The following is a 25,849-nucleotide window of genomic DNA, read 5'->3' as shown; positions in this document are numbered from 1 at the left end:
TCCTAAGCCACCTCGGTGCATCCGCAGCAGCTGCAGGAAACATGGGCACAAAGGGGGCCTAGAGGCAGCGCCCACACAACAGGGCAGGCTGGGAGGAGGGGATGACCAGAGACAGCACTCATTCTGGTTATCATGCTTGAAGCTGTTAGCACCCCTTTAAAAAGCAAGCAGATCCCACACCCCTCCCCAGGCCACCCAGACCTGCCGCAGTCCCTCTGGATTAGTTTGCATTTTCTAGAGTCTTACATAAACAGAATCCCACACTGGGCACCTGGTCCAATCAGCGGGAAACACAAATTCCGGTCATGTAAATTACATCTACTCTTGGTGGACTTTCCAGGGGGAAGAAAGAAAATTGTGGAGCTTTTTCTGATATCTGCATCACAGGGAGTATCGTATTTTGTGACAAATTAACAACTTACCTTATAACCAGGAAACAGTTGGCTCTGTTGCCAACAGCAAAGTAGTCCGCTGCAGTCAAAATATCGATTCCATGAGGGAAAGTGCCCTAGTCACAGAGTCAAGAGGGAGAAGAGGACAAGTGACACGAGTGAGGGGAGGCACTTCCAGAAGGTCAACAGCCACATTCACACCCACTCACACCTACGACAGAGGCACGCTGGGGACCAGCAGCAGACAGCTCACTGACTGCCCGTCTCATGCTGGACACGGTGCTGGTACGGTATGAACCACTCAAAAATATTTCATTTTTTTTTTCAAACAACTCAAACATTTTCTTTTTTTTTTTATTTTTTTTTTTTTTTTTTTTTTTTAAGATTTTTTATTTATTTATTTGAGAGAGAGAGAGAATGAGAGAGAGCAAGCACATGAGAGGGGGGAGGGTCAGAGGGAGAAGCAGACTCCCTGCTGAGCAGGGAGCCCGATGCGGGACTCGAACCAGGGACTCCAGGATCATGACCTGAGCCGAAGGCAGTCGCTTAACCAACTGAGCCACCCAGGCGCCCCCAACTCAAACATTTTCAATTTTAAAATGTTTAAGAGATTCACACCCACACCATAAAAACAAGCAAGCAAACCAGGTTTCAACGGTACAGGCACCCCTGATTCAACGCGCATCCAGATACTGCACATTTTGCACACGGAAGGTTTGTGGCAACCCTGTGAGCCAGTCTGTCGGCGCCATTTTCCCAGCACCATTTGCGCACCTCAAGCCTGTGTGTCACATTTTGGGAATTCTCGCAAACACACAAACATCACTAATAACCTCATGCCAAGTCAGGGAGTTTATATGCCCTCCCCTGAGTGCGACCCTGTTTGCTTTGGCAAGTTCACATCCTTCTTCTCCAACGTTCCCACCAAACAGTAGGACACTGCCGTGTGCAGGGCTGGGGGGCACCCTGGGCCCACCTGACTCTACTCCTTTCAAAGTCTGTGTCTCTTTAACAGCTGCACAACCCCCCTGCACCCTGTGCTATGTGTATGCTGGTTTCACAGCAAACATCAGTACGGCGGGGGGGGACACCCCCGGAACACCGGCTCCCGCTGATCCCCTAAACCTAGACCGTGGCTAAAGGCCTTTCCTCTCCCTGACTGTCCACCCAACCCGAGTGTCCCCACCAAATGGGACACGGCGACGGCCAAGACTCAACAGCACCCCTGCTCCAGACCACCTTGTGTCTGGAACAGGGCTCTGCGCACGGCAGGCTGGAAGCCAGGGGTGGGGAGATGCCTCTTTCTCCTGGGCTCTGACTTTGGGGTGCCCAGAGCCCCTCAGTTCAGCTTCCAGCAGGTTCCTTGACTACAGCGGCCTGCCCACCCACCCGCTATGCCTGTCCAACCCCCTCCTTTGCCAGCGCAGCACTGCCTTCTGGAGCTCTCCACACTTGCGGCCCCGACACACTGAAGCTGGTCCCCTTCAGAGGTCAGCTGTCTTTTCCTAGGGAGCCACCATCTTCTAAGTTTCCAGGGCCCCAGGTGGACGTGGACTAAGTGACACCCAAGGACACTGGGGTCAGCCACCTTTGAGCCAGGGAAGAAAGGGAGAGACCCTGAGGAGGCAGAGGTGCTGGAGGAGAATGAAGCACAGAGCAGCACGTGCCCTGCAGCCAGCTGTGGAAGCAAGACTGGACGGCCTCCCTGGGCCGATTCTGGGAGAACTTCCCGCCAAGAACCAAAGGTCGCCTCCCCCGTGGAAGCAGAAGGGTCAGCCCTCACCCTGGCCTCTGGCAGCCCAGGAGAACGGCAACTAAACCGGGAGATGGTGGACCCAGCATGCAGAACCCAGGCCCCCAGGTTCTGCAACAAGGACCCTCACGGACATAGGGGGCACCTACAAGGACATTTTCCTCCCAAACACCCCAACACCAAGTCTTAGAATGCTTGTGTTTTACCGGAGGCTTCCCTCTCTGAGGCCTGCCTTTCCCGCTGCTGAGCAAGCTTTCTACATGGGGCTCCCCTTGGGCCCTGCAGCCTGACTTCTGACCCCCAAGGCCCAGATGCCCATCACTGTCTCTTCTTGTCCCCCAGCACCATCTGCTGATGCCCTCGCCCACAATATACTCCTCTTCAGCCCAGACCTTCCTCCTGGGGCGCTGAACAGAGCTCAGCTCAGTGTTCCCCCAACATGACCCGCCTCCAGCCCATTCTTCCTCAGGCCAACCACATGTCCCAGTGTGGCCACCGGCTCACACAGAGTGGATGACTCGGTGATAAGGACCACACCCCACAGCCAAGGCTGACCAGTCATGAGAGGTTCAGGACTAGGGGGGACAATGGTGCTGGTGAGCACAGAGAGAGGCCGCAGGGTCAATGGCTTCCGAAGCTGGCTCCTACCACACGTAGGATGGGCAGTGATCACATCTCTGTCCCTGAGAAGCCAGGTTCCTCCACCCACATCCCTCCTGCACCCACAGGCAACTGCTAATATCAGGTGGCAATGCATAAGGTACTGAGCTCTGACGTGTGTGTGTATGTGTGAAATTACTTACACATTCGAGTTTACCATAAAACACAATACTAACTGTTTAAAACTTGTGTCAACTCTCCCCTGGATAACATCATAAGTGGTTCTGTGACCAGACGTGACTGAGTTAAATATTAGCTTATTCTAGGTAAATTCTTTACCCTCATCTAACAATGCAAGGAGATACCAAGTTTGCAGCTTTCGGTATTTCTACTGTTAAAACTACAGGAAGTTTTAGGAATGAAGACTTCAAGAAGTAGCCATACCTGTCTTCCCACATTCTCCTGGAAAGCAGCCTAAGGAAAAGAAGAACAAACAGAGCAGGTGAGTTAGGTTTGCGCTTTGCTAAACATCAGGAAAGAAATTCAAAACAAACGCCATGCAGCACAAATGACCCATGGCTTTATTTTTTTAAATAAAAGTCCTCATTGTTGGCTGATCAGAGCCTCAAGGGTAGTTGTCATTCCGTCTCTAGGTCCTGGTGCTTTTTTAAACCACAATTCAAGTTTATAAAATCAGACACATCCTGAAAAGTGTCCTTTAGATGCAGACGCCGAGCTTCTCACTGATGCCTAATTCAAGGCCCTAGATAGAGGCATGAGAACAGAGTCAAATCAGTCCGTTAAATCAAATCCAACACAAGACCCTTTCCCTGGGAACTCTGTGATAGCAGCTCGCAATGGTGAACATAAATGGCCCACCTCCTCCCTCTGCCTTCCCCAGGGGCCGTCACGGACAAGCCCTGAGCCTCCAACACAGGCCTAGCGCTCAAAATATTTACTTAGAATGAAGTGTCTTCAGGTGCTTTCTTTAAAATGCCTGTTCACCTCCCTGGTGGCTCCCCTCCCTCCGCCTGCTCTGCGGGGGTGTGACAGCCAGGCCCTCGGCACGGTAACAAGAGCAGGGCCAGTGGACGATGGGCAGTGCCTCCTTTCCCATCTACCACCCAGCTGGCTCCCCGACCCCGCTCTCCCCAAAGCAGCGGGCTCAGAGTTCCCCAACGGAGCAGGACATCAAGCACAGCAGCATGGGCCGCAGCCGCACGGCCACGTGGTCAGCACGTGACAGGTCCGAAGTCAGGGAAGCCCTGGGAGGGTGCCCTGCCCACGGATGCGGCCCCTCCTCCTGGGCAGAGCCCCTGGGGGCAGTTCACGGTGTACCTTACAGGCACTGAGAGGGAGTACATGCAGCTGTGCAGAAAGGAACTTGAGAAACCCAAGCACAGAGCCCCGAGCCTGCCCCTGGCCAGCATCTCAGGTGGGTCCCCCAAAAAATCAGAACCAGGGTGGTCTCCTCCAGGCACAGCAGACGGGCATTTCACCCATGGCCCTCCCGTAGCTTTTCAAACAGGGAGGAGGAAGACTCGATTTTCTCTACGTACCATTTTGAACCTTTTGCAATAAATTTGTTAAAGAAAATAAGAAACCAACCAAAAAGCAATGGATATATGATATAGTGTCAATTTACATAACAAGCAAAATTTAGGAACATATTTACCATTCTGATGACATCAAGAAGGTAAAAAATAATACAAGACTGACGTAGAAAAAATGCAACCCTGGAAGAGGTAAAGCAGTCTTGAAGAAGAGAGGGGAGGGATGGCTGTCCCCAGCATGGCGGCTGACTGCACACGGACACAGAGGACAGACACAGAGAAGGGTGGAACAGAATGGAAAAACAGAATGCCTTTAGGACCGAGGGCCAGGCCATGAATTCTGAGGGTGGACACTGAAAACACGATCCACATAAGAAAAAACTGACAAACTGGTCACATCAAACTTTAGAACTCCTGCTCTGTGAGACGCCTTGTCAGGAGGACAGAAGCCACAGCCCGGGAGCCGAGCCCAGGAGCCACACACCAGTGAAGGCGGCACCTCGCATCTGAAGCATTAACGAACTCCACACTCAACAGTGCACACAGCAGCCAACGAGCAAACGGCAGGAGGCTTGAACAGACATTTCAGCAAAGGGGAGGCACAGGGCAAGGACAACGGAGAGGTGCTCGCCACCAGAGAAAGGCAACTTAAAAGCACAATGAGGCATCACCACACGGCCGACAGGACCACAGAACGAACACAGAATGCTGGCGAGGCTGCAGGACGACGGGATCCCGGACAGGCTGCCGGTGGGAAGGTGAAACGGCACAGCCCCTCTGAACACAGGGCTGAACAGGCAACCACCATCGTTCGCATAAAAACCTGGACACGAATGTTCACAGCAGCTTAATTCTTAAAATAGTGCAAAACCAGACATAACCCAAGCTCCCACAACATGCAAACGGTCGGAGCAACTGCGGTTCTGCCGTCACCAGGAGCCGACCAGCAAGGAGCAGGAGGGAGCTGTCGGCCCAGCCAGAGCCTAGACGCACCTGCGAGGAACACACCAGTCCTGAGGGTCACACGCTGTATGACTCCATCCAGGCAACATCAACACAGAAAGTCAGAAAGTAGTAACATAGGGGTTTAGATGCCAAACATCTTTTAGCTAAATGTGGGCTTTAAGGAGATTTAGTGTAACTGCGGATGAAGCAAGGCTCCCAGGCTCCCTCTCCCTCCTCACCCTGACCCTCCCATGAGGAAGCACGGGGCCGCCCATCTGCACCACTCCTTCCTTCCTGGCTGGGGACAAGTCTTCTCAAAATGTCGACACATTTGCAGGCTGGGTGGGTACCTTCCAACGTGGAGAGCAATGAACAGCTACATGATTCACAAATGTGTTTACCCTAATCAATCAGTCAGGCCTCCCTTCCGCCACCCCCCCAGATCCTCACAGGGTTGCTGTGAAAACCGAACACAGCACTCACCAAGGCCCCACAGGGCCTGGCAAACTCGCATTTCTACCATCACCATCATGGACCTGGACGCCCATCGCCACAGTGCAGGTGGGAAGTGGCGGCACGTGAACCACAGGCCCGAGAGGAAGGGTCTGAAGGGACACAGCAGCTCAAACCCTCTCTGCGCCCACATGCTCCCGGTGGCACTGTGGTCCTGGGTGGGCAGGGTGACCTCGTCCTTGGGCAAGCGAACGGGCCCAGGCCCTCCTAACCTCAGCAGGGAGTGACCCAGCAAGGAGAGCGTGAAACGTGAGCACAAACAGGAGCCAGAAAGGGCAGAACATGCCTTTATCTGAGGAGGCAGCTCCACAGTAAGAGATTTCATTCCAAGTTATCACCTACTCAATCCTGAGCTTTAAACAAATGCATCTTTTACCCTCACTGTTTTAATTTTGCAGCTGCTAGGTAAGCAGGCATATATAAATGATGTCTCATGCAAAGAATCTCCTGCTAATTTTGAAGGATTTTAATTCTAACTTGAAAAACAAACAAACAAAATGATTTCTGGTTTTTTTCACCCCTTCCTCAGGGTTTATAAAGGTATCAGTGCTTTGATTTTACTACTGCTTCCCATTAAAATGTTTGACTTTACAAGAAACAAGAAAGAAAATATAAAAGCTACTTTTTAAGTCCAGATTTAACAAAAAATCATCATTGTGTTTGAAAGTGTCTTATGATTATGGCCTTCAAGTGAATGTCAGGGCAGAAATGTGAGGGCCTCTCAAGGAATCACGGGGCTTCCTACTGACGCTCCAGACAAAAGAAACAAAGCTGCATGAACACAGAAGAGACTGGCTTTGCTGGCAAACTTTCTCTTGAGACAAAATTTTGAAGGGCCTGAGGCCAAGTACCTCTTATATCAGACCTGTTTGGGGGTACAGAGACCAGGCAGTCAGACAGGCACTGTCTGGGGTCACGGGAGACACTCCGACCGAGCTCCCACACACGAGGGAGGCCCACGCTCCACCTGCATCATCCCAAGCAAAGGGAGCAGGTACCACGCTGGTCCCTGGGTCCATGGTCACCCATTCATGAAACACCCATCTGTGGAGCACCCACCATGTGTCAACAGCCGCGCCAACCATCCTCATGGTGACACGGGACAGAGCACAGCGTGAGAAGTGGCAGATGGAGCACTGCCCCCCATGTCCTGTCGCTACACCTGACAGCTTAGATGGACAGAGAAGCTCCTTCACTAGAAAAAACAGACAAGCTAAACGAACTGAATTAATAACAAAATACTTCCAAAGAAACGAGAAAAAACAAAAAAACAGGCCCAGTTGGATTCACTGATGATTTCCACCAAACATTTAAAGTAGAAACAAAGAAATAGCAACCTTTTTTTAAAAGATTTTATTTATTCACTTGAGAGAGAGAAAGAGAGAGAGAGCATGAGCAGTGGGGAGGAGGGGCAGAGGGAGAGGGAGAAGCAGGCTCCCCGCGGAGCAGGGAGCCCAACACGGGACTCAATCCCAGGACCCTGAGGGTCACAATCTGAGCTGAAGACAGACGCTTCACCGACTGAGCCACCCAGGCACGCCATGACAAGCTTTTAAAGCTTCTTGTACAAAATACAAGAGGAAGATTTTATATTCCCAATTCCTTTCGTGGGGCCAGACTACCCTAATTCCAAAGCCATACAAAAACATCACAACAGACGGAAACGACAGTCCAATAGCCCTGATGGAGCTGTGGCCGAGTGCTGCCTGGCCTGGCTTCCCCTCCGTGGGAAAGAAACTGCTGACTTTCTGTAGGAGCAGCAGGAACCAAGTGCAACTGACCCAGCAGTGCCCACCCCTCTCAGGAACTGTGCACGTGGGTACCTCACCTGTGTGGCCACGCCACTGCCCACCACCCAGCCTTCCCCGCCTAAGCCAGGTACTTCCCTGGCCCCCAGCCACTCCAGCCTGCACTGTCCCAGCTTGAGTGTGACACTTAACAATCCCAAAAATGTGTCCCCAGAGCACGTGGGAGCACGCCCAGCATGGCGCTGATTCTCCCAAATCCCACATCTTATGGCAATGCATCACCTGCCGAAGGTAGTCTGAGCACACCTATGTGTCCTGCCTTCGAGTCACATCTTTCACCTCTGAACCAGCCAGGCACAAGCCTAACTGCTGACCTGCGCCCTCTGCCCTCTCTCACCAGTCAGAATCTCCTCCACGGTATCTTTTTCCATTAACTGTTAATAACCTTACTGAAGCGAGTGTTCCAATCCTAAATGTGGATTTCAACGAGTGGCTCTCAGTTTCTTCTAGCAGACCCCTCCTCCTCCTCCTCATCTGTCTCACAAACTCACACAACCTCCATCTGGACCAGGCCATGGGGTACAGATGCCTCCTCCACCCTCTCTCTATGACTGGTCCCTAAAAGCGTGTGTCTGTTCCCCTCTGGACACCTAAAATCAGCTTCAGCCCCCCTGTCTGTGGGCAGAGCCCTCCAGAGCAAGGCCCTCCCACGCTCACCCACCTGTCCCCCTGGGGCTCACCCATTTCTGAGCCAGGAAGGCTCAGCCTGCGGGGCCCCCCGGGGCAAGGTGGGCAGCTCTCTCCATGTCCCAGCTGGGGGCCCTCAATCCGACCCCTCAGCCCAACCACCCACAGAACACATTCAAGTCCCCTATACCCCCATTTCTGACAATCCAGAGGGCTCACAGAAAACCCTCCCAGGCCCCAGTGCCTCTCAGGCTGGACCCTCCTCCTGCAGGTCTCCCGCTAACCCGAACCATACAGAAACCAAACCTTGGCCAGCACCAGGGTCCTCCTGGCTTCACCTCTCCCACAAGCCACAACCAGCCACACCCCACATCTTTCTCAAAGCACGGCCATTCTGTCCATGTCCATTCTTTACCTCTTAAAGCTTGGGGAGTTGTTTGTCTGTACCCGAAACTAAGTCTCCCGTCTCCAGACGGTCTGTCACCTCAGCTACCAGGCTCTGCTATTGAAGGGACTCTTGGCCCTGGCTTCTGGTCCCTCAGCACCTGCACCAGCCCATGTCTGAGCATGATCTAAGTGACTGGCCATCAGTAAGACAGCCCTGTGTGAAGGCAGGACACAGCCATGGACATCACCAGCAAGTATCCCAGGGACAAGGCCCGGCAGCCATCATCTCTACCGGCATCCACAGGAACCCCTGAAGCGGAGCTCGGGGCCACAGCCCAGCTCTGCTGGAGACGCAGTGGGATGTTCATGCAGACTCCTGGTCAGTGCCCTTAGGGAGCAACTGTGTAGCCTACTGAAAGCTCTCTGCACACAGAATCCACCCCAGACATGACCAGGCTCTGGGGGGCTAGGCACTGGTGTTCAAACACATGAAGGGGCACTGGGGCCGCCAGGCACGTCCAGTGAGGCTCCAGGCCCAGCACAACCACGTGAAGCTGAGCTGACCTCTGCTTGGCAACAACTCCTCCTGAGGCTCAAAGCCACCTGCGCGGCCGTCACACTCAGGTCACACGCCCAGAACACACTTTCTTCTCCTTCCCCAGAGCACAAGCTACCTCGAGCCGTGTCTGGTCATCAGGCATGATGCTCGAGACGGCTGCATTTCTGGGCATGCTGGGGGTGGAGCATTTCATCCTGACCCCGCTTCACAGGCTAAAGACCACTCCCTTCCCCCTGAAACTGGGAGGAAATGTGAGCTGGCACTCCGCTAGGTGGCTTCCCAGGCACCACACATGGGCAGCATCCAGGAGTGTGCGGCCTGCTCAGCAGACCAGGGCACGGATCAGAGCCCACCCACACCGTCAGGAAAAGGAACAAAACAAGAAAACTCACCGAGGCTGCTCTCCTGCAGTTTATGTTTCGGTCAAACACTGTGGCAATCACCAGAGCACTGTGAAAAAGAGGAAAAATGGTTAAAAGGAAATCTGTGAAAGAACACAGACCCTGTTACAGGACTCGGAGGCCTCTCTCACTCGCTCGGTGCGTGCTGTGTGCAGCGGGTTCCCAGCACCACGGGTGGCTGACCCTGGTCCACCGAGAGCCACGTGAGGCGTGCACACCTGAGCGCCAGGGAAGCCACAGGGAGGAAGGCTGCCATGCACAGGGGCCTGGGAGGCAGAATGTGCTCAGCCCTGCTCTGGGGGTGCCCAGAGGACGAGAACCAGCAGTGCTTGGGGGGAGCGGGGAAGCAGACTCCTGGGCTGGGCTGACATGGACACAGACATGGACGCTCGGGCCCAGGCAAGAGCTCCTCAAGATGGACAGGGAGCACACAGGGACATGCACGGGCAGCCAGTGGAGCCCCTAGGCCCTGCCCCTCTTCAGAAACCCAACCAAGTGTAAAAAACAGCTATCAGGTCACGTAAAGCCCTCCAGATGGCCAACCACAACCGTGCCAGGAGAAAAGGAAGCCTTTTCCAAGCTCATAACATTCACCAGACTTCATTTAAACCCCTCTTCATTAGGTCATCACACTTAATTATTACTGATAAAACAGAAAGCACTCATTTGACTTTATGTGGTTTTAGTTAACAGAAAACAAAGGATTTGGGGCAGGAGTGGAGACAGCGTTGGTTCTAAGGATGACTCGAGAACTTGAATCTCCTATTAACCTTGAGAAAATGCTTTTAAAAGGGGGTATTTCAGGGCGCCTGGGTGGCTCAGTCGGTTAAGCATCTGCCTTCAGCTCAGGTCATGATCCCAGGGTCCTGGGATGGAGCCCCATGTTGGGCTCCTCGCTCAGTGGAGAGCCTCTCCCTCCCCCACTCGTGCTCGCTTACACGCTCTCTCTCTCCCTCTCTCTCAAAAATAAATAAATAAAATCTTTTAAAAGGTAAGGGGGTATTTCAGACACACGGAGGCCACCTCAAAGTGACATCACCCGTCTGCCCCGATAGCTGAGGGCCTGACGCGACCCACTCCTATTTCTACATCTCAATCCTCTTCCTCCCTCCAAAACCCTGGGACATCCCATCGGCACATCCACATTTCCCAGCTCTTCCAGCCTAAACAACGACCTCCTAAATCCAACCAATCCCTCCAGCTGCACCACGTCTCTCAATACCGAGTGGAAGCGGATCGATGCCCCCTGGCACAGACGTCCAGGCACCGACCCCGGAACCTGCGAACATGCGGCATTACCCGGCAGAGGGCAGTTAAGGCTGCAGGTGCTGGTCAGGGAGGCTACGCCGATAGACCCCGCACAGTCACGAAGGCCCTGGGACTGGAAGCAGGAGGCAGAGGAGCCCCGAGAGACACAGCCTAAGGACTTGCCCCAAAGCTGCCATCTGTGAAGGTGGACGAAGGGCCACAAACCAAGGAACACGGCAGCCTCTAGAAGCTGGACGAGGAACGGATTCTCCCCCGGAGCCTCCAGAGGGAACCCGCCCTGCCGATACCTTGGTTCTAGCCCACTGAGACCTGAGTCAGACAAGTGACCTCCACACCCACACTGCGAAATCCTCCTGTGCAGTTAAGAATGAAGCATCACCTCACAAGAAAACCCAGGTGAAGCTACGTGCCTTTTGCTAAACGGGAAGTCCACATATTCTGTGTGTCCATACAGAAGACATTTTAGAAATGGCAGAACTATAGGGTGCAAAGCCAGTGTGGTGGTGGCCAGGGGACAGGGTGGCTAACGACCCAGGGCAGAGTGGGGGACGCAGGAAAGACAGAACTACTGCTTGGGACCGTACCTGTGGCACCCAACTCTGAATCTGCCAAAACCCACAGAACGGTGCACAGAAGGAGGGAACTTCACTGCAGCAAATGTCAAGGATCCATCAGGAAGTGGCGACCCGACAGTCAAGGGAATGCACCTGTTACACAGAGCAGCACCACAGCAGGGCCAGCTTGTGGAACCCTCGACAGGGCAGGTGAGGAGATGTGCTCCTCACAGGCTGGGTGGGCTAGCAGCTCTGGAACCACTGCACGTGGACAAGTAAAGACACAGCCGAGAACGAGAGCCAGGAGGAGGGAGAGGGAGCAGAAGAGAGACCTGGGACAGCTGGGCTGGCATTGCAAGGTCCACACCGACACAGGGACTCGGGCTGGAGGCACACTTGGTTGGCATTCGTATATCAGAGTGTAAGCAGAGTCCAGGTCTCAGATCTCAACACAAACCCCTGGAAGCAGCTGATGTCAGGGCTGGGCCAAGGGAACAAAAGATAAGCCTGGAGAATCTTGTCATGCTAGAAAGTGAGAAAGTATTCAAAAAAATAAAAGTCTGAGTCCCGTTGAAAGGACACAGCAGCCAACACGAAACCACTCCCAATGGCCAAAGGTAGAGCCATCTGCGCGGCATAATCAGCAAGTGTTAGACGACAGGCCCAAGGGTAAATCCCAAGGGTAAATGAGACCTCCGTGAGCCCACAGACATCAACAGACGATGCAGTGGGTGAAAAGGGGAGAGGGAATGCCTTTTCCTTATGAGAGAACAGCCAAGAGAGCGGCTGCTGGCCGCCATGCACCTGTCGCAGGCAAGACCCACAGACAGGCGTGGACACTGGTGGTCAGAGCAGGGAGCACGTGGTCTCCAGGTGTCCCGGGAACATGCGTCCCGCATCAATGAAGACAATCCCAGTAGCTTGACAGACCCCACCTCAACCAGGGGACCAAGGGCAGCATCCCCCACGCGGAGTCTGGGGGGGCCCTGGCCATGACGCCCCCAACAGCCCACCACCACACACTGGCTGCAGTTGAGATACTATAGGACGTGCATGTCCCACTGTGGGTGCATTTGGTGATAACACGAGGGGAGCTGGTGGGCCCACAGGAGCCTTTCTTACTCTTCCTGGAACTCTCCTTTAAGGCTCAAGTTGGTTCAAAATTAAAATTCTGAAAAGCAACTAAACATCTGAAGATTTCAGTGTCTCGGGTCCTTTCACTGGTGAAGCTGAAAATAAATTCAGCAAAACTCTCTCACCAGCTTATTCCCTTTCTCCCCTAAACTCTTGACCGCAAACTACAGCTGAAATGAGATTTAAATAATACTGGACTTAAAAGTAAAGAAAAGTCACCTTCTACTTCCACATCATACTGGCTTTTGTTAATAAAATTGTAAAAATCAATAAACTGATGGAGATACGTTAATGTGATCTCTCAACTAAAACATAACTGCCGTTCTTAACGAAAATATGTGTGGTATGTTATCCTAAATATATTCTCAGAATTAATGGAAATGTCATCACTATAGTTAGGTTTAACAAGAGCTGCTTTATCATAATCCATAAGAATATGTATTCTAGGAAAAGATATTCACCAAGAAATTCTGCTTCAACATCTGACACAAGAAAAATGTAGACTTATAACTTCACTGACTCTGGGCCCAGCCAATACTACCAAAAGTTCATATTTTCTATTGAATTCTTAAAATTTCCTATCAATCTATTTGTCCTAAATTATAATTTTCAAATTATGGAACACTGATTATTGAGGAGAGAAAGGAACGAATGTAGAGAAGAAATGTGAAACCACCCTATAAGCCAGCCAGAACCCCTTTAAGGTTACTGCTAAGTGATGGGTCCATTTCAACAATTCCGGGCCCTGCCCACCCATCTGTGGACGCGCCATCCCCACTCAGGGCAGGATGAGCCCACGTCCAGCCAAGCTCTTGTTGGTGCAGCCAAGGCCCCTAAGGCAACTCACAGGTTTCGCTTCGTGCCCACCCAGTGCAGGCCCTCAGAGTGTCCTCACAAGGCCAGCCCAACGGGAGAGTGAACCTGCTCTAAGGAGCTGGTGGGGGGAAGGGCCCCATGAAGACAGCTTGGCTCCAGGCCTTCAGGCTCATATTAACAGGTAACTCTGGGAGGTGGCTTCTAGTTTTGCCGTGTATGTGAGCTACTTCCCTTCCTTCCAGCCAGCCCCGTAAAACCACAGCAGGCAGCCGCTCAGGGGGTGGGGGTTCCACACACTTACCTGAGGGCCTCTTGCAGACAACAAGGCACGTGCTCACACTGGCCGATGCTCAGCCTCACGTGGGTCAGCAGGACCCAGAGCCTCTAGGTGGGAGGGGAGCTGCAGTGAGGCGCAGCGCACGCCGCACAGCTCCTGCATTTACTGGCCACAGAGCGACAACGCGTCGAGACCATGCGTCACAGAAGCCCCAGAAGGTTCTATCTCTAAGTAACCCTGAGCAGAACCAAATGTGTGTGGCACACAGTACCCAGCTCTGGGCATGAGATCCCCTGCGTCTGTCAGTGAGCACGCATTATGGTGTGGAAGGAAGGAAGGAAGGAAGGAAGGAAGCTGGCCTCCCACACAGGCAGCCTCTGAGGAGCTGAGCTGGCTGCAGCCTGGGAACCCAACCGCAGGGTCTTGCACACAGCCTCACCTTCAGTCGAGTTACCTTCTGTATTCACAAGTAAACGGCTGAAAATATTCCCTGCTTTATCAATATTCTACCAAACTTAACAAAACAAAGGAAAAATACAGCAATGCTTTTAACCAACTATAGACTCTGAGGTTAGTTCAAGAAATCAACTGTGTGGGTAGCTACGTATGTAACCAGTTTCTAATACTGTTCTGATTAAATTTTTAAACTACTCTAATTTCACACTTTCAGAACAAAACTGGCTTACCTAGAAATACTAGCATGTTTCAAACAAACACAGGTCTGGTAATTTTGGCCAAATATAATTATGGAAGCCCCCACAGGCCTGAGGTCCCCTTTCCTCAGCCGGACGAAGCGGAGTGCGTGAGTCACCAGCCCCCCCTCCACACCCAGAAAGGGGACGTGAAGCGCGCTGCCTGCCGGGCCTCAGTCGGGCTGGAACGTGTCTCCGGTGCCTTCACCTGTTTGCTTTCGCTGGAGGAGCCCATATGATACTTTACCAGGATTTCCCAACACAGAGAAGTGGTCCATGTCAAACAGAAAGGGACTTTTCTTTCTTGTCCGCGCCGGGGGGAGCTGCATGCCTCACCTGCACTGAGCCCCAGGCACCTGGTTTTCAGTGGGTACGGCGAAGAGCACATCTCACCCCAAACTCAATTTCTGTTAGCCTGTAGAATGCTTTATAGCACAAAAAAAAAAAAAAAAGCAAACTACACTGTTTTTACCCTAAGTAACACTCATCCTGTCATTCTGAAGTAGAGGAACTTTATAGATCAACACCAGACTAATTGTTTATTATCCATCCATACTGTTTGAAAGTGCAAATCACATCATTTTTTCAGTAAAATGCAGGACCTGCCCATGACTCAATCTTCCTTCCCTGAGTCGTAGAAGCAAAGCTCACACCAGTTAACAAGGTGGTAAAACACCAGAAACTTCTAAGGCACTTTTATGTCCCAGCAGGGCCACAGTGGAGGCTGAGTGGTGTTTACCAGGCGGACAAGTAAGCGCACTCTGGTCGCTAACCACCATTTAACTTTTCTTGAAGAACAAAAGGGTTATCTTCCCTCTGGAAGTCTGCCATTAAGAAACGCTGAGTGAGAACAAGACGTAGCTTTGAGCAATGCTTGCCATTTCCTGATTTTTCAGAACAATCTTGCCCTCGAGGAAGAGATCTGGGACTCTCAATCCCCAGGCCCTGCCCACGCTGCAAGCTGCTTGCTGGGCCTGCTCCACAGGCCGAGTGGGCGCTGGCGCGGGAGGGCCCGGCGGCGCTGATGTCAACAGGGGCTTACAAAAGAGTTTCAGGTGAGGAAATCACTAGAAGGTGATGCGGGCAACAGCCGGCTCCTTTTTCTTTTTCTTCTTGCAAATTAGCTTCTGATGACTGGTGAGAAGGCATTTTACGGATAACGCACAACCATTTGGGCCATTTTAACTTTGTGTTTCACTGTTCCTAAAGTACAAGTGGCTTTTCAGGAAGGCCTATTTACTTTTCCACAAAATAATTACTCGGTCTCTTATTCTGTGTATAATGCTTAAGAAAAACGGGTTTTTTAAACTGACCATTTCAAAACATGAATAAATCTACCTAAAAACTGCCTTTCTGATATTTGTTAAGACAGAGAGGGTTGGTGCATATTCACCAGGAGGGGGAGAACCTCCACGTTCCTTCGGGAGGTGAGCCTGTCTCACAGCCGTCCGAGGAGATGAGGGCCACAGACTGACCCTCTCCTTGGGCACCTGCCCTGAGCCGAGGCCCCCTTCTCACTGTTACTACCACCCCAGGTCCTTTCATCAGGCATTTCTACTTCATTTCCACAATTACATTCTGATCTCAACTGTCTACTTTTGCAGGATCCACTGGAGAGTTTGTGAAAGTACAATTAAAGATATCACAGTTTTATCATGAGCCAGGATTAATGGGTTTAAAAGCTGACAATTAAAATGTGGTCACTTATTACAATCCGACGGAGGCAGGTCTTGAAGGACACACCCCAACCGATACTCCTGGGGCAGGGAGGCGCGCGCCGGCAGCGTCCACCAGGCTCCCCAGCACCATGACTCACCTCCCAGCCCGCCCTCCCGCCCCCGGATGCCCGCAGTCCAGATGGACGGGAAGAGCTGGAGCACAGGTTCCCTCAGAACCTGCCAAACTGGCCCAAAAGCCTGCTGGGCGCGGCTCCAAAGGGCCCATCCAATCCTGGGATGGGCACAGGAAGAGGGGACAAGAGGGGGCCTTTTTCACAGAAACTCCCAGGTAAATTAGGAGAAATCAGGAAGGCGATGAACCAGGAGCCTCCAACGCCCCTGCTAGCTACTGGTGTCCATGTGTGTGATCCCAGCAATTACTCGGGCGTGCCCAGGGAGTGAGAGAACCCAACCTCTCTGAGATCGAAGGACACGCTGGAACCCAGGGAGTTTCTGAGGACGCTGGCCCCTGCCACAGTCACTGCTCTCTGGTCCTTCACGCTCAGTGAGTCGCTCAAAATGAATCCCAGCTCAGAAAGGTCAGTGTTCTTAACACCCACCTTTACACCCTCCCAACACCCCCAGACAGAAGCTGCGCTTCCCAGACACATGGTGGGGCCCTATAAGACCCCCCCAACAAGACCCCCAAAGAAGGGGCTCAGCTCCACCCTCTCTGCAACAAATAGTGTGCAAAGCCACGCTCACTCCAACGTGGGCAGACTGACCCGGGCAGACTGACCGGTGCAGTCACTGGTCCCTTCAAAGCCCTCTGCCAAGTGTCACCTACCAGGAAGTGAGTCGAGAGACTGGGACCCTCTCATGGTGCAGAGCCAGCTCACTGGACCCCAAGCCTGTCTTTCCTTTTCTAAATAACGGATGGTGACCCTGGAGTAAGATATGCTGGTGCCCCTCTGCCTCTAAACATTTAGAGGCTTTGTATAGGAAGCACACTCCGGAGAAAAGAGCTCACTGGTCACTGTGCAGGCCACCGGCAGGCTGGTCCAAGCGTCCAGGGGCCCGTGACCTGCCCATACCTGGGAGCCACAGACTCAGGCTGACCCCCGACTTCTACACCCATGCCACGCTAAGGCCAGGCTTAACATTTATCAATGTCTTCCCATTTGTTGACATTTTGCTTCATAATATCAGAGACCAGTAGCAACAATAAGCTCTGAAGTTGCATAAAGCAAACTTGCCTGTGGCTAGAAAAGCCTCCCTTCCAAAAGCCCAGAGCCCTGGCCGAGAACCCTGGGCCCACACGTTAGGGTCGGGACCCCATGGTGCCATAAGAAGTTTTCCCTGAAGTACAGAATGGTGTACGTAATGGCCACTCATCCTTCTGTATGGCTCTGGACGTGGAGAGCTCCTGCTTTCCAGGTGAGCAAAGCCTCACTCCAGTCCCATTTCCTTTGGCAACCATTTAGCCCTGGGCCCTGCTTTCTCCCATCAGGCTGGACCAAAGAGGGTCCCTGGAGAAAGCAGGGACACAGATTCCTGTGAAGCTTACAGCTCTTAGATAAATGTTAAAGTGAAAAACACGTGTGTTAGGATTGTTTGCACTCTGAAATGGGAACGACCACATAAGGAGCCAGATCCCCTTGAAGTGATGCGTGTCTGCTGCCCAGCAGACTGTCGGGACTTAGCACAGAGGCAGGCTGCGCCCTCGTGCAGAGCTGGGCCTCGGCGTCCGCCTCCAGCACACGCCTGACCCAGCACCTGTCTGCTGCGAGACTCTGGGCAAGTGTCCTGAGCACTGTCCCTTGCTCGTCCTCAATGAAATGGGAAGAACCACAGCCCCTACCCAGACCTCACAGCACGAGACAGTACCAACCTAAACAAGTTTGACTGACCCGTGACTGACGTCAACAACGAGTACGTTTTTTGCTTTCATTCTCTAGTTACAGAAGAACTTCCAAAAAGTTGAGGGGCAAGAAAGCAGCGGGCAGTGCCTTCCCTCAAGCCAGTTTCCAGTGCAGTGGAGAGCAAGGGCAGCAGGTGGCCAGTGGGGGACAAGGCGCAGGCAGGACCCGGGAGCTGGCAGAGTCTCCCCAAGCAGCCTGGCCCTCGCTGCCCCCTGAGGATCCACCAGCAGCCGCGGGCATGGGCGAGTGAGGGACGCCGGTGCAGGCAGCCTCCCTCTGCCCCCTGGGCCTCCTGGCCTCAGGCCAGCTGTTCTGCAGGACAGCATCTCCGGAGACCACAGCCCTCTTGCTCCGCCCTGCACTTCCCCAGGTGGACGCGGCTAGGAGGAGCCAGGTCTCTTTATGACTTCCTCGGAAGCACTTTATCTCCCTCAACAGGGATCAGAATCCTCAGGCTCCTCTGGAGGCTTCACTTTGATGTGAGAGTCAAGATTGAGCAATGGAGGCTCCAGCCGCACATCACAGGCGGTAAACAGGCCTGAGGCCCCTTTCCCGGCCCTCAAATCCTGGAGACAGGGGACACCAGTGAGAACAGAGTGATGCTCCAGTCCCCAATCCCTCTGCACCCACACGGAGGAGCTGCAGGAGCCGAGACCCTGGCTGACCTCTGAGCTTGCTGCCTGCTGGGCAGGCTGGCAGCTCCTGTGGGCGCCCAGGGACACCCGAGGCAGATGTTAAGACCTGCAGGGTCTCACGCACAAACCTCAGGGCGGCATCTCCTCAAGAGCTGTGGGAAGGAGCTTCCACGACCCGAGCACCATTCTGAAATCCGTTTCCTAGTAAAAGTTGCCAGGTAAGTATTTCACCTGTGACTAACACAGAGGCTGCCACCGCGCTCAGTGCCCCTCCCCGGCTACTTAAACCACAAGAAGTGGAGACCTGACATTCTTCAAATCAAAGAAACTTATTTCAGTCCAAAGACAGAGTAACAAATCAGAGTACAAAAATTAACTTAAAAATCCACTCTACTGGGAACACATCTGTTTTGCACTTTTCCCAAGCAAAAAAACATCAGATCAGGAAAGTGGGGCATGACATCACAGGTGCTGAGACGCCTTCCGGAGGCTCAGCTAGGCACACACAGCAGAAGTCCAAGGGCCGAGGAGCCTGGACGTGCGCTCAGGAGCCCGGGCACGCTGCAGTCCACACAGGGTTCTGGTGGGGTCACGCGCCTGCCGGTTTTAGTTCTTTCACCAGGAAACCAGAGAAAATATATTGTCCCTACCTCACAACCTCTAGAGTGCTGATTTTCGTTCCAAAGGCACTGACGATGAAGCATGCTAATAAATGTTGCCTCAAGTGAATTTCAAGGGCAAGTCCACAAAAATTTGAAAATTAAGGCTGGACAAAACGCAGCCCCCTCAATAAAAGCAGCTGCTTCTTGCCGTGCTGCTGAGGCTTCCCTAGGAACTCCTTCCAAGGTGAAGGCTATGGCAGTGAAGTTCCAGAATGTCTCTAGAACACACACATACACACTCAGAAACACAGCTGACCTGATCGAGTCACGAGCTCCCCTCCTGTGCTTCTTCCACACCATCCAAAACACCGATCCCCTTTATCTAAGGATCTGCTAGCCACAGGCCAGCCAAAGCCTCTAGAACATTCCTCCTAAACACTTACCCACAAAAAAGGAACTCCACTCTTGAGCTGCTTCTTTTCTATAGATCACCCTTAAAATTATATTATCAGCTCACTAATACCTATTTCTTATGGGAAAAGTGCCCCCACTGGCTGCTTCTCGTGCACAGTGCTGTCAGGAGGCTATGATCCCAGGGAAAACCCCAGCGGCGCATCTGACCCCACCACAACTCTGCCAGACTTTACCTGGAAATGGCGGCCACGAAGGGCTGCAGCTCCTGGGGCTCATAGGCACGCGCGAAGGCCCAGCACACGTAGCAGGCGGCGTCTCTAACGTTGGTGCCCACACTGCAGGAACCCCGCTTCTCCTCATAGGTCAGCGCCTTCAGGATCACGGGGACAACTGGGCACAGGAGACAAAGACGGTGAGTACGGGCACCAGAGGCAGGCGCGGTCCAACCCAAAGCCACCTGGTCAGAAAGCAAGCGTTTGGAAGGAAAAGAGAAGTCCGCCAGCTCAAATCTGGTGGAAACGTTTTTTAAAAGCTGCCCACAATGACACGAACAAGTGAAAATGGGTTCAGAACGGCACAGAGATGCCTGGGTTCTGCTGGCCACGGGGACCACAGAAGTGAGACCACTTCTCCTTCTGGCCAGAAGTTAGCGCCTAATGAGCAACCTCGGGGAGGAGAACCCCGGGGTGCAGGGGTCTTAAGTCACTCCGTTTCAGAATCGAGAACCAGGATGACAAAGTAAATCAAGCCCAGGGCTACCTCTGTGTTAACTTTAGGAATAATCAAGATAGATTTAATTATCTAAAATATCTGTAATATATGAAATAATTTGAAGTCCATAACAGATTATCCTTCTGTTTCCATTAAAATGAGTAATTTAATACTGCACATGTGATTTCTGATGTAAAAATACTAGAGAATTTTAAGATACATGGTAAAAGTATTGGAATGTTTAAATAAAGGAGCTCAAATTTTTGCATATTTATCTGTTAAATTTGTTAGATTCATATATTTCAAGTACTTGGGAAGAGTCTGTTTATTAAGATATGTAAACTACTTCAAAAGAAAGTAAAGTATGTTGCATTCATGCATGGGACTTAAAAAATATAAGAGAATTTAATTAATGTTATGAATGAGCCAATTTTTTAAAAGCCTCTTAAAATGATTATAATAAGAAAATGTGATGGAAAAAAAGCCTAAGAAAAAACTTTAATTTGCAATTCAAAGACAGAATATTAAATTTTTTTAGAAGTCACACTAAATGGGATTTTCTGAAAGGCCATGCTCTAAGTCCCAATTTACTGATCCAAACCAACAACGATGCTGCCATAAAGCCCACTGACAGCTCGCCCCGGTGTTTAGAAAGCATTAAAAGTAGAAACCAGTGAGCATCTGTTCCCAGAGGAGATGGAGTGACCGCATGTCCCCGCTCCCAGGCGCTGGTGGCACTTGAGCATAACCACTTCCAGCGAACAACATCCGACCCCTGCCACCGCCGGACCGACAGCAGAAGGGCGGAGGACACGGCCCACACCCTGAGGGGCGATCAGCTGCACGAGGTCGGAGGGGGAGCGTGTCATTGTATCAGCGCACACGGCCAGAGCCTCCTGTGCTCCAGCAGCCTCACACCTCAGGTCACACGTCGCTGACGCAGCAGTGTCCCACCCCGGGGCAGGTGCTTGCTGCACACGAGCATCACACATTTGTGCAGTCAACGGTACGGGGACAACGACAGGGGTCAACCACTGACAGAAGAAAGAATGAAGCTAAAAGCCAGCGCACCATGGGACCCAAAGGCAGGACAAGAGGGGACCAGCCTCAGCCCCTTGCGCACATGTGTGCCAGGGCCCGCCCAGGATTCGGGCGCCGTCGCAAGCCCCTCACCGTACACCTCACACCGTCCCATCTAACAAGACTAGCAAGGTTACATGCACATGGTCTGAGAAGATGCTCCAGGTCGGGGTTTAAGAAAAATGAAGCAGCAATTTCCTGAACATGTAACTATCATCCTAGAAATTATCTTCCAGGAAAAGGGACCTAGAAATAGCCTTGGGCAAAAAATCAAAAGAAACAACAGTAGGACTGTGAATATCAAACACAAATTTCCCCTCTGCCTTTCTGCATCTAAGGATGTTTGATTAACAAAAATTTACTTAAAATTACATAAGTATACTCCAAAATAAATTAACAAACAAAAAGCTCAAACACATGGTGTTAGCAGTTACACCCCTCTCAGCCAGGAGAGAGGATGGGACGAATCAAGGGCACCTGCACTAGCTGTCCCATGGAGCACAGGGTGCCGGGGCACCAACACCAAGCACGCCAAGGACCCCAAACCTGGAGCCCACCCTCCTGCCGAGTTCTCATTTCCTCAAGCGAGCGGCAACAGGACAGCCCATGTGGGACGTGGCCCTCAAATGCCACAACAGCAGAAAACTGGGCCTCTCTCCCCCGTGTGTCCCACCTCAGTCAGAGGCCACACACACCATTTTCTGGGGGCACAGCTCAGGGCATGGTGGTCCTCCCACAGCCTCCCCTCCTCACATCCCCGTCGAGCCGAGGCCCACCCTGCCCATAGCAGCCACACCTCTAGTGAGGACCCCGCCACTCCTCACCCCATTCTTGCCCAGCCCCTCCCCATCACTGCCGCACCACCACCCTCTCTCCTCACTTCAGAGCACAGCACGCTGCCCAAGTGGCTCCCGGGGCTCCCTCTCAAGAGGTCCCAGCACCCCCATGCCTTGCATCTCTCTAGGCCACACTGGAGTGCTGCCTCTCCCCCCTGCAAAGGCCCTGGAGCCTTCTCCATGCCAGGCAAACTTTGCTGAGCAGGCTCTGCCTCCATCTCAGCACACCAGAAACTAAGCTCGGTTTTCTGAAAGAACACCCATCAGTCCTCGTGAATGTCTAACGAAGATTACAGTTAAGACTCACGGAGCATGTACAAGTGCCAAAGCAAACGAGAGAGCACTATCACAGCTGCTGTAGATAAAGCAGTTAAATCCAATTAGGGATTTTTAAATTATTATCTTGAACTAAACCAACTCTGTAATGCTTAAAATGGGTCTTCAGTGGTTCTGCCTGGAAAAATTCCAGGTCACCTGGAACTACTCCTAGTTTTCTAGTGTCATTCACATTCACCTTCCACGCTAACAGGACAGCCCATTCGCGGTCCAACGGACGACAAAACTAATAGGCTGTGGCACCTTCAGGAGGAAAGCACCACAGAAAGGCAGTATGACTGCCACACCAGGGTCCCTAAGACCGTCACTGTAGCTCAGCCAGCCAGACAGCTCCGGGTAAGGCCGTTCAGCAATTCTATAGCCTGGGGGGAATCTGGATGCTAACTGCTGAGTCCCAATTTACCGGTCCACTGGACAAAATCAATTTCAAGACAGACAACTAGGAGTGACAGTGGCCAGTGCTGTGGATATCGACTTCAGCACTGCTCAGTGCCACCTGCAAGAAGCCCACCTCCACATGGACACAACACCCACCCCAGGTCTGCTCGACCTTGAGGTCACTCCCATCACACCCCCAGGTCTGACCCCAAGTGAGAGTGGGATGGTTCTCCAAAGCGTCACTTTGTTGGCCAGTGAGGTCAGTCAGTATCCCACTAATGGGCCTCCACCACAGCTTGCACACAGACCAGGTCACGGTCTGACCAACATTGTTGGGCAAATCGCCAGCCTAGTTAGCGGGTCCAAACTTGGTGCATCTGGCCCACTGTCTCCAGGAGTGGGGAAAGGTCAGCCACTGAGTGCTGGCACTCAGGCTCAGCCCTACAGGACAGGGACAGCAGACCAGTGGGGAATGCAGGCCACAGTGACTGCCCCCCCCACACACACACCCTGACTTTATCCCCAGCACCCACACATGCCCACGTGCCATGTCTGACGACACGCAGGTACTGGACTCTGTCCTCCCGCAGAAACAGGTCAGAGAAGTAGAGGCCCATGCTGCCCGGGCCTCGAGGGGCCTCCCACCAGCAGCACCCACCCATGAGGACGCCTAGCCAAGCTCCACCCAAGTCCTTGGCACAGATGTCTTCGAAGTCTTGAATCTGTCCTTCTGCTCAGAAGCCTCTGATGAGCCCTCCCTAACACCGGCAACACACATCAGCGGCTCACCCTCCAGTGCAGGTAAAGAAGTGGCTGCCAGCAACCGACAAGGGCCTCGATGCTGGACAAGGTCCCACAGAGAAGATGGTGGGGACATTCCCCTCATGATCGCTGGAAGGGGAATCTGATTTGCAGAAAGTAAAACAGTTCAGAGGAGAAAAAGTCAGACAGTGGATTTCTTTAACAAGAAAATTGAAAACGTGGTCCTGTCAGCTCCGATTCATCCCAAGGTGGCACCAAGAGCAGCGACCTCAGGGTGCAGGGGGCTGGGCAGGGTCGCTGTGGCCACCAGACCCCAGGCACCCTCCAGCCTCTTGTGTGTAAGAGACAGACCAACCTCAGCGGCCATGCGGGGCACCCAAACAAGCTCCCACAAAGCCTGGGGGGATGTGGTAGTATATGGAATAGAAACAGTCATTAACCCAAACTTGTATAAGTCATTATCAGAGAAAAAGTTCAAAATCTAACCACTCTTTCTAGATTCAATAGGTTTAAAATAAGGAAACTCTTCAATAGCTTTGAACAAAAACCTTTCTCATGGTTCCAATTACACACTGCAAATGCATGTCAAATATATAAGATTCCCCAGAGGGCTTCCTTTTGGCAACCCAGAGTCCTGCAATGTAATTTAAATACCCTTCTCTCTAGACAGCATGTCATTTGTCTAACACCAACCGCCTAAGGACAAAGCAGCCTCCAGGTGAGAGAAACAACTTAACCCCCAGAGTGCCACGGCCCCACTGCGGGGCCTGCACAGTGTGCACCCAGGGGGGCAGGAGGAACCGGGGCCTTCCTTGCAGAAGCAGAAACCATTCATCCATAAAAGAAACCATCACACAACCAGCACAGAAGTTACATCTTCTGGTAAGTCACAAATTACGCTAATTTAAAAAGCAAACTCCTCACTGAAGGCGTTCGCTGCATGGAGCCGAGTGTCCCGGAGGCACTGGGGTGACTCCTCCCAGGGATGCAGCAGGCCGAGCCGCCCCATCACACCCCGCGGCTGCATGCAGAGCCTCACGCAGGCCCAGGGAGAGCACGGTCTTCCCAGAAGCAGGTGTGCACACCACAGACTTCCACTTCAGCCACCAGTACGGCCATCATACCTTCCTCAAAAATGCAGTCCGACTCGCTCAGAAAAAAGCCAGTGCTGAATGTGCTAGGGGGCAAGAGGAAATGACGGACAGAGTATCTAGTTCCATAGACATTTTGGTTTCCAGTTCCCACAGGACATTTCTGAAAAACTGCCCCAAAGGCCTTGGCTGGCCTGCAGGCAGCACTGGCCACTCCACACAGAGGGGAAGTAAGGCTTGTGTGCTGGCCTTGCCTTGGCTGGTGAGGGACCCCAGCCCACGACACTGGGAGAGCTGCTGGGGGTCAGCGCCTGGCCCATGCACCGCCTGGCTCCACCCTCCCTGCCCCAGTGGGAGCACCCATGGAGCCCGCTCCCGTTCCACGGGAAAGTCACCGGGCTATGCGGGCCCACAAACCTTGCCACGCATCTTCCCCCTCTACCACCGCCCTCGGTGCGCGGCTGAGAGCCGAGGTGCGTCTGTCATGAGGCTGCGAACAGATGCTCCTTCAGTGGGCACCGTGGGAAGCACACAGTCCAGGCTGAGTGGACGCCACCATCTTCACAATGCACACTAGCCACAAGAGAAACGAGGAACGCACGGTCTCAAGACAGGAGCCCACAGTCTTACCTGGGGGCAAGAACTTCTGAAACAATACAATCACAAAGCAAGACTGCAGCAAAGGACAAGCAGCACCTACTCTCCCACTGAGCATGCCCGACCCCCCACTATCAAGGGTAGCTCCTGCTGCCCACAGCGCCCAAACGACACTGAGCCCATGGCAGACCTGCGCTTCCCCTGAGAACAATTCAGAAGGTCAAACAGCTAGAGCCTCAGATTAAATCCATGTCACAGGTCATAAGGAATTTGGGGACACCGGGGCTGCCCCCAAGCTCTCCAGGACACTGCCGGCCCAGGTCTGCACTGTCCCCAAACCATCCAAACTGCCCACAGAATTGTTCCTTAGGAAGTGGGGACTATGTTTTCAAACTGAATTTTTCAAAATGACTTGTCTGAAAACATTAAAACAAAATACTTTCTCAACTCTGATTGCCTCTTTATCTGTTCCATTAGAAGTTGCATAATGTGGGCGCCTGGGTGGCTCAGTTGGTTAAGCGACTGCCTTCGACTCAGGTCATGATCC

At 52.5% G+C, this 25,849-nt stretch overlaps 1 protein-coding gene across 4 annotated transcripts in view; it reads right to left on the bottom strand.

Annotated features, from left to right (window-relative positions):
- Positions 1–25,849, bottom strand: part of TBCD (tubulin folding cofactor D) — a 156,889-nt gene that overhangs the window by 45,601 nt on the left and 85,439 nt on the right. For all 4 annotated transcript variants that reach the window (XM_032429794.1, XM_032429795.1, XM_032429792.1 and 1 more), the window contains 4 exons: positions 19,745–19,901; positions 9,530–9,587; positions 3,190–3,219; positions 423–508 (listed from right to left, as the gene is read on the bottom strand). In XM_032429794.1, coding sequence (XP_032285685.1) covers positions 423–508; positions 3,190–3,219; positions 9,530–9,587; positions 19,745–19,901 — 331 coding nt within the window. The remainder of the gene's footprint in view (positions 1–422; positions 509–3,189; positions 3,220–9,529; positions 9,588–19,744; positions 19,902–25,849) is intronic.

The sequence above is a fragment of the Phoca vitulina genome, unplaced genomic scaffold (assembly GCF_004348235.1).
Source record: "Phoca vitulina isolate PV1807 unplaced genomic scaffold, GSC_HSeal_1.0 scaffold41, whole genome shotgun sequence".
Taxonomy (NCBI): Eukaryota; Metazoa; Chordata; class Mammalia; order Carnivora; family Phocidae; genus Phoca; species Phoca vitulina.
Note: the sequence above shows the minus strand (reverse complement) of the source record. Positions and strands in the feature narration are given on the sequence as shown.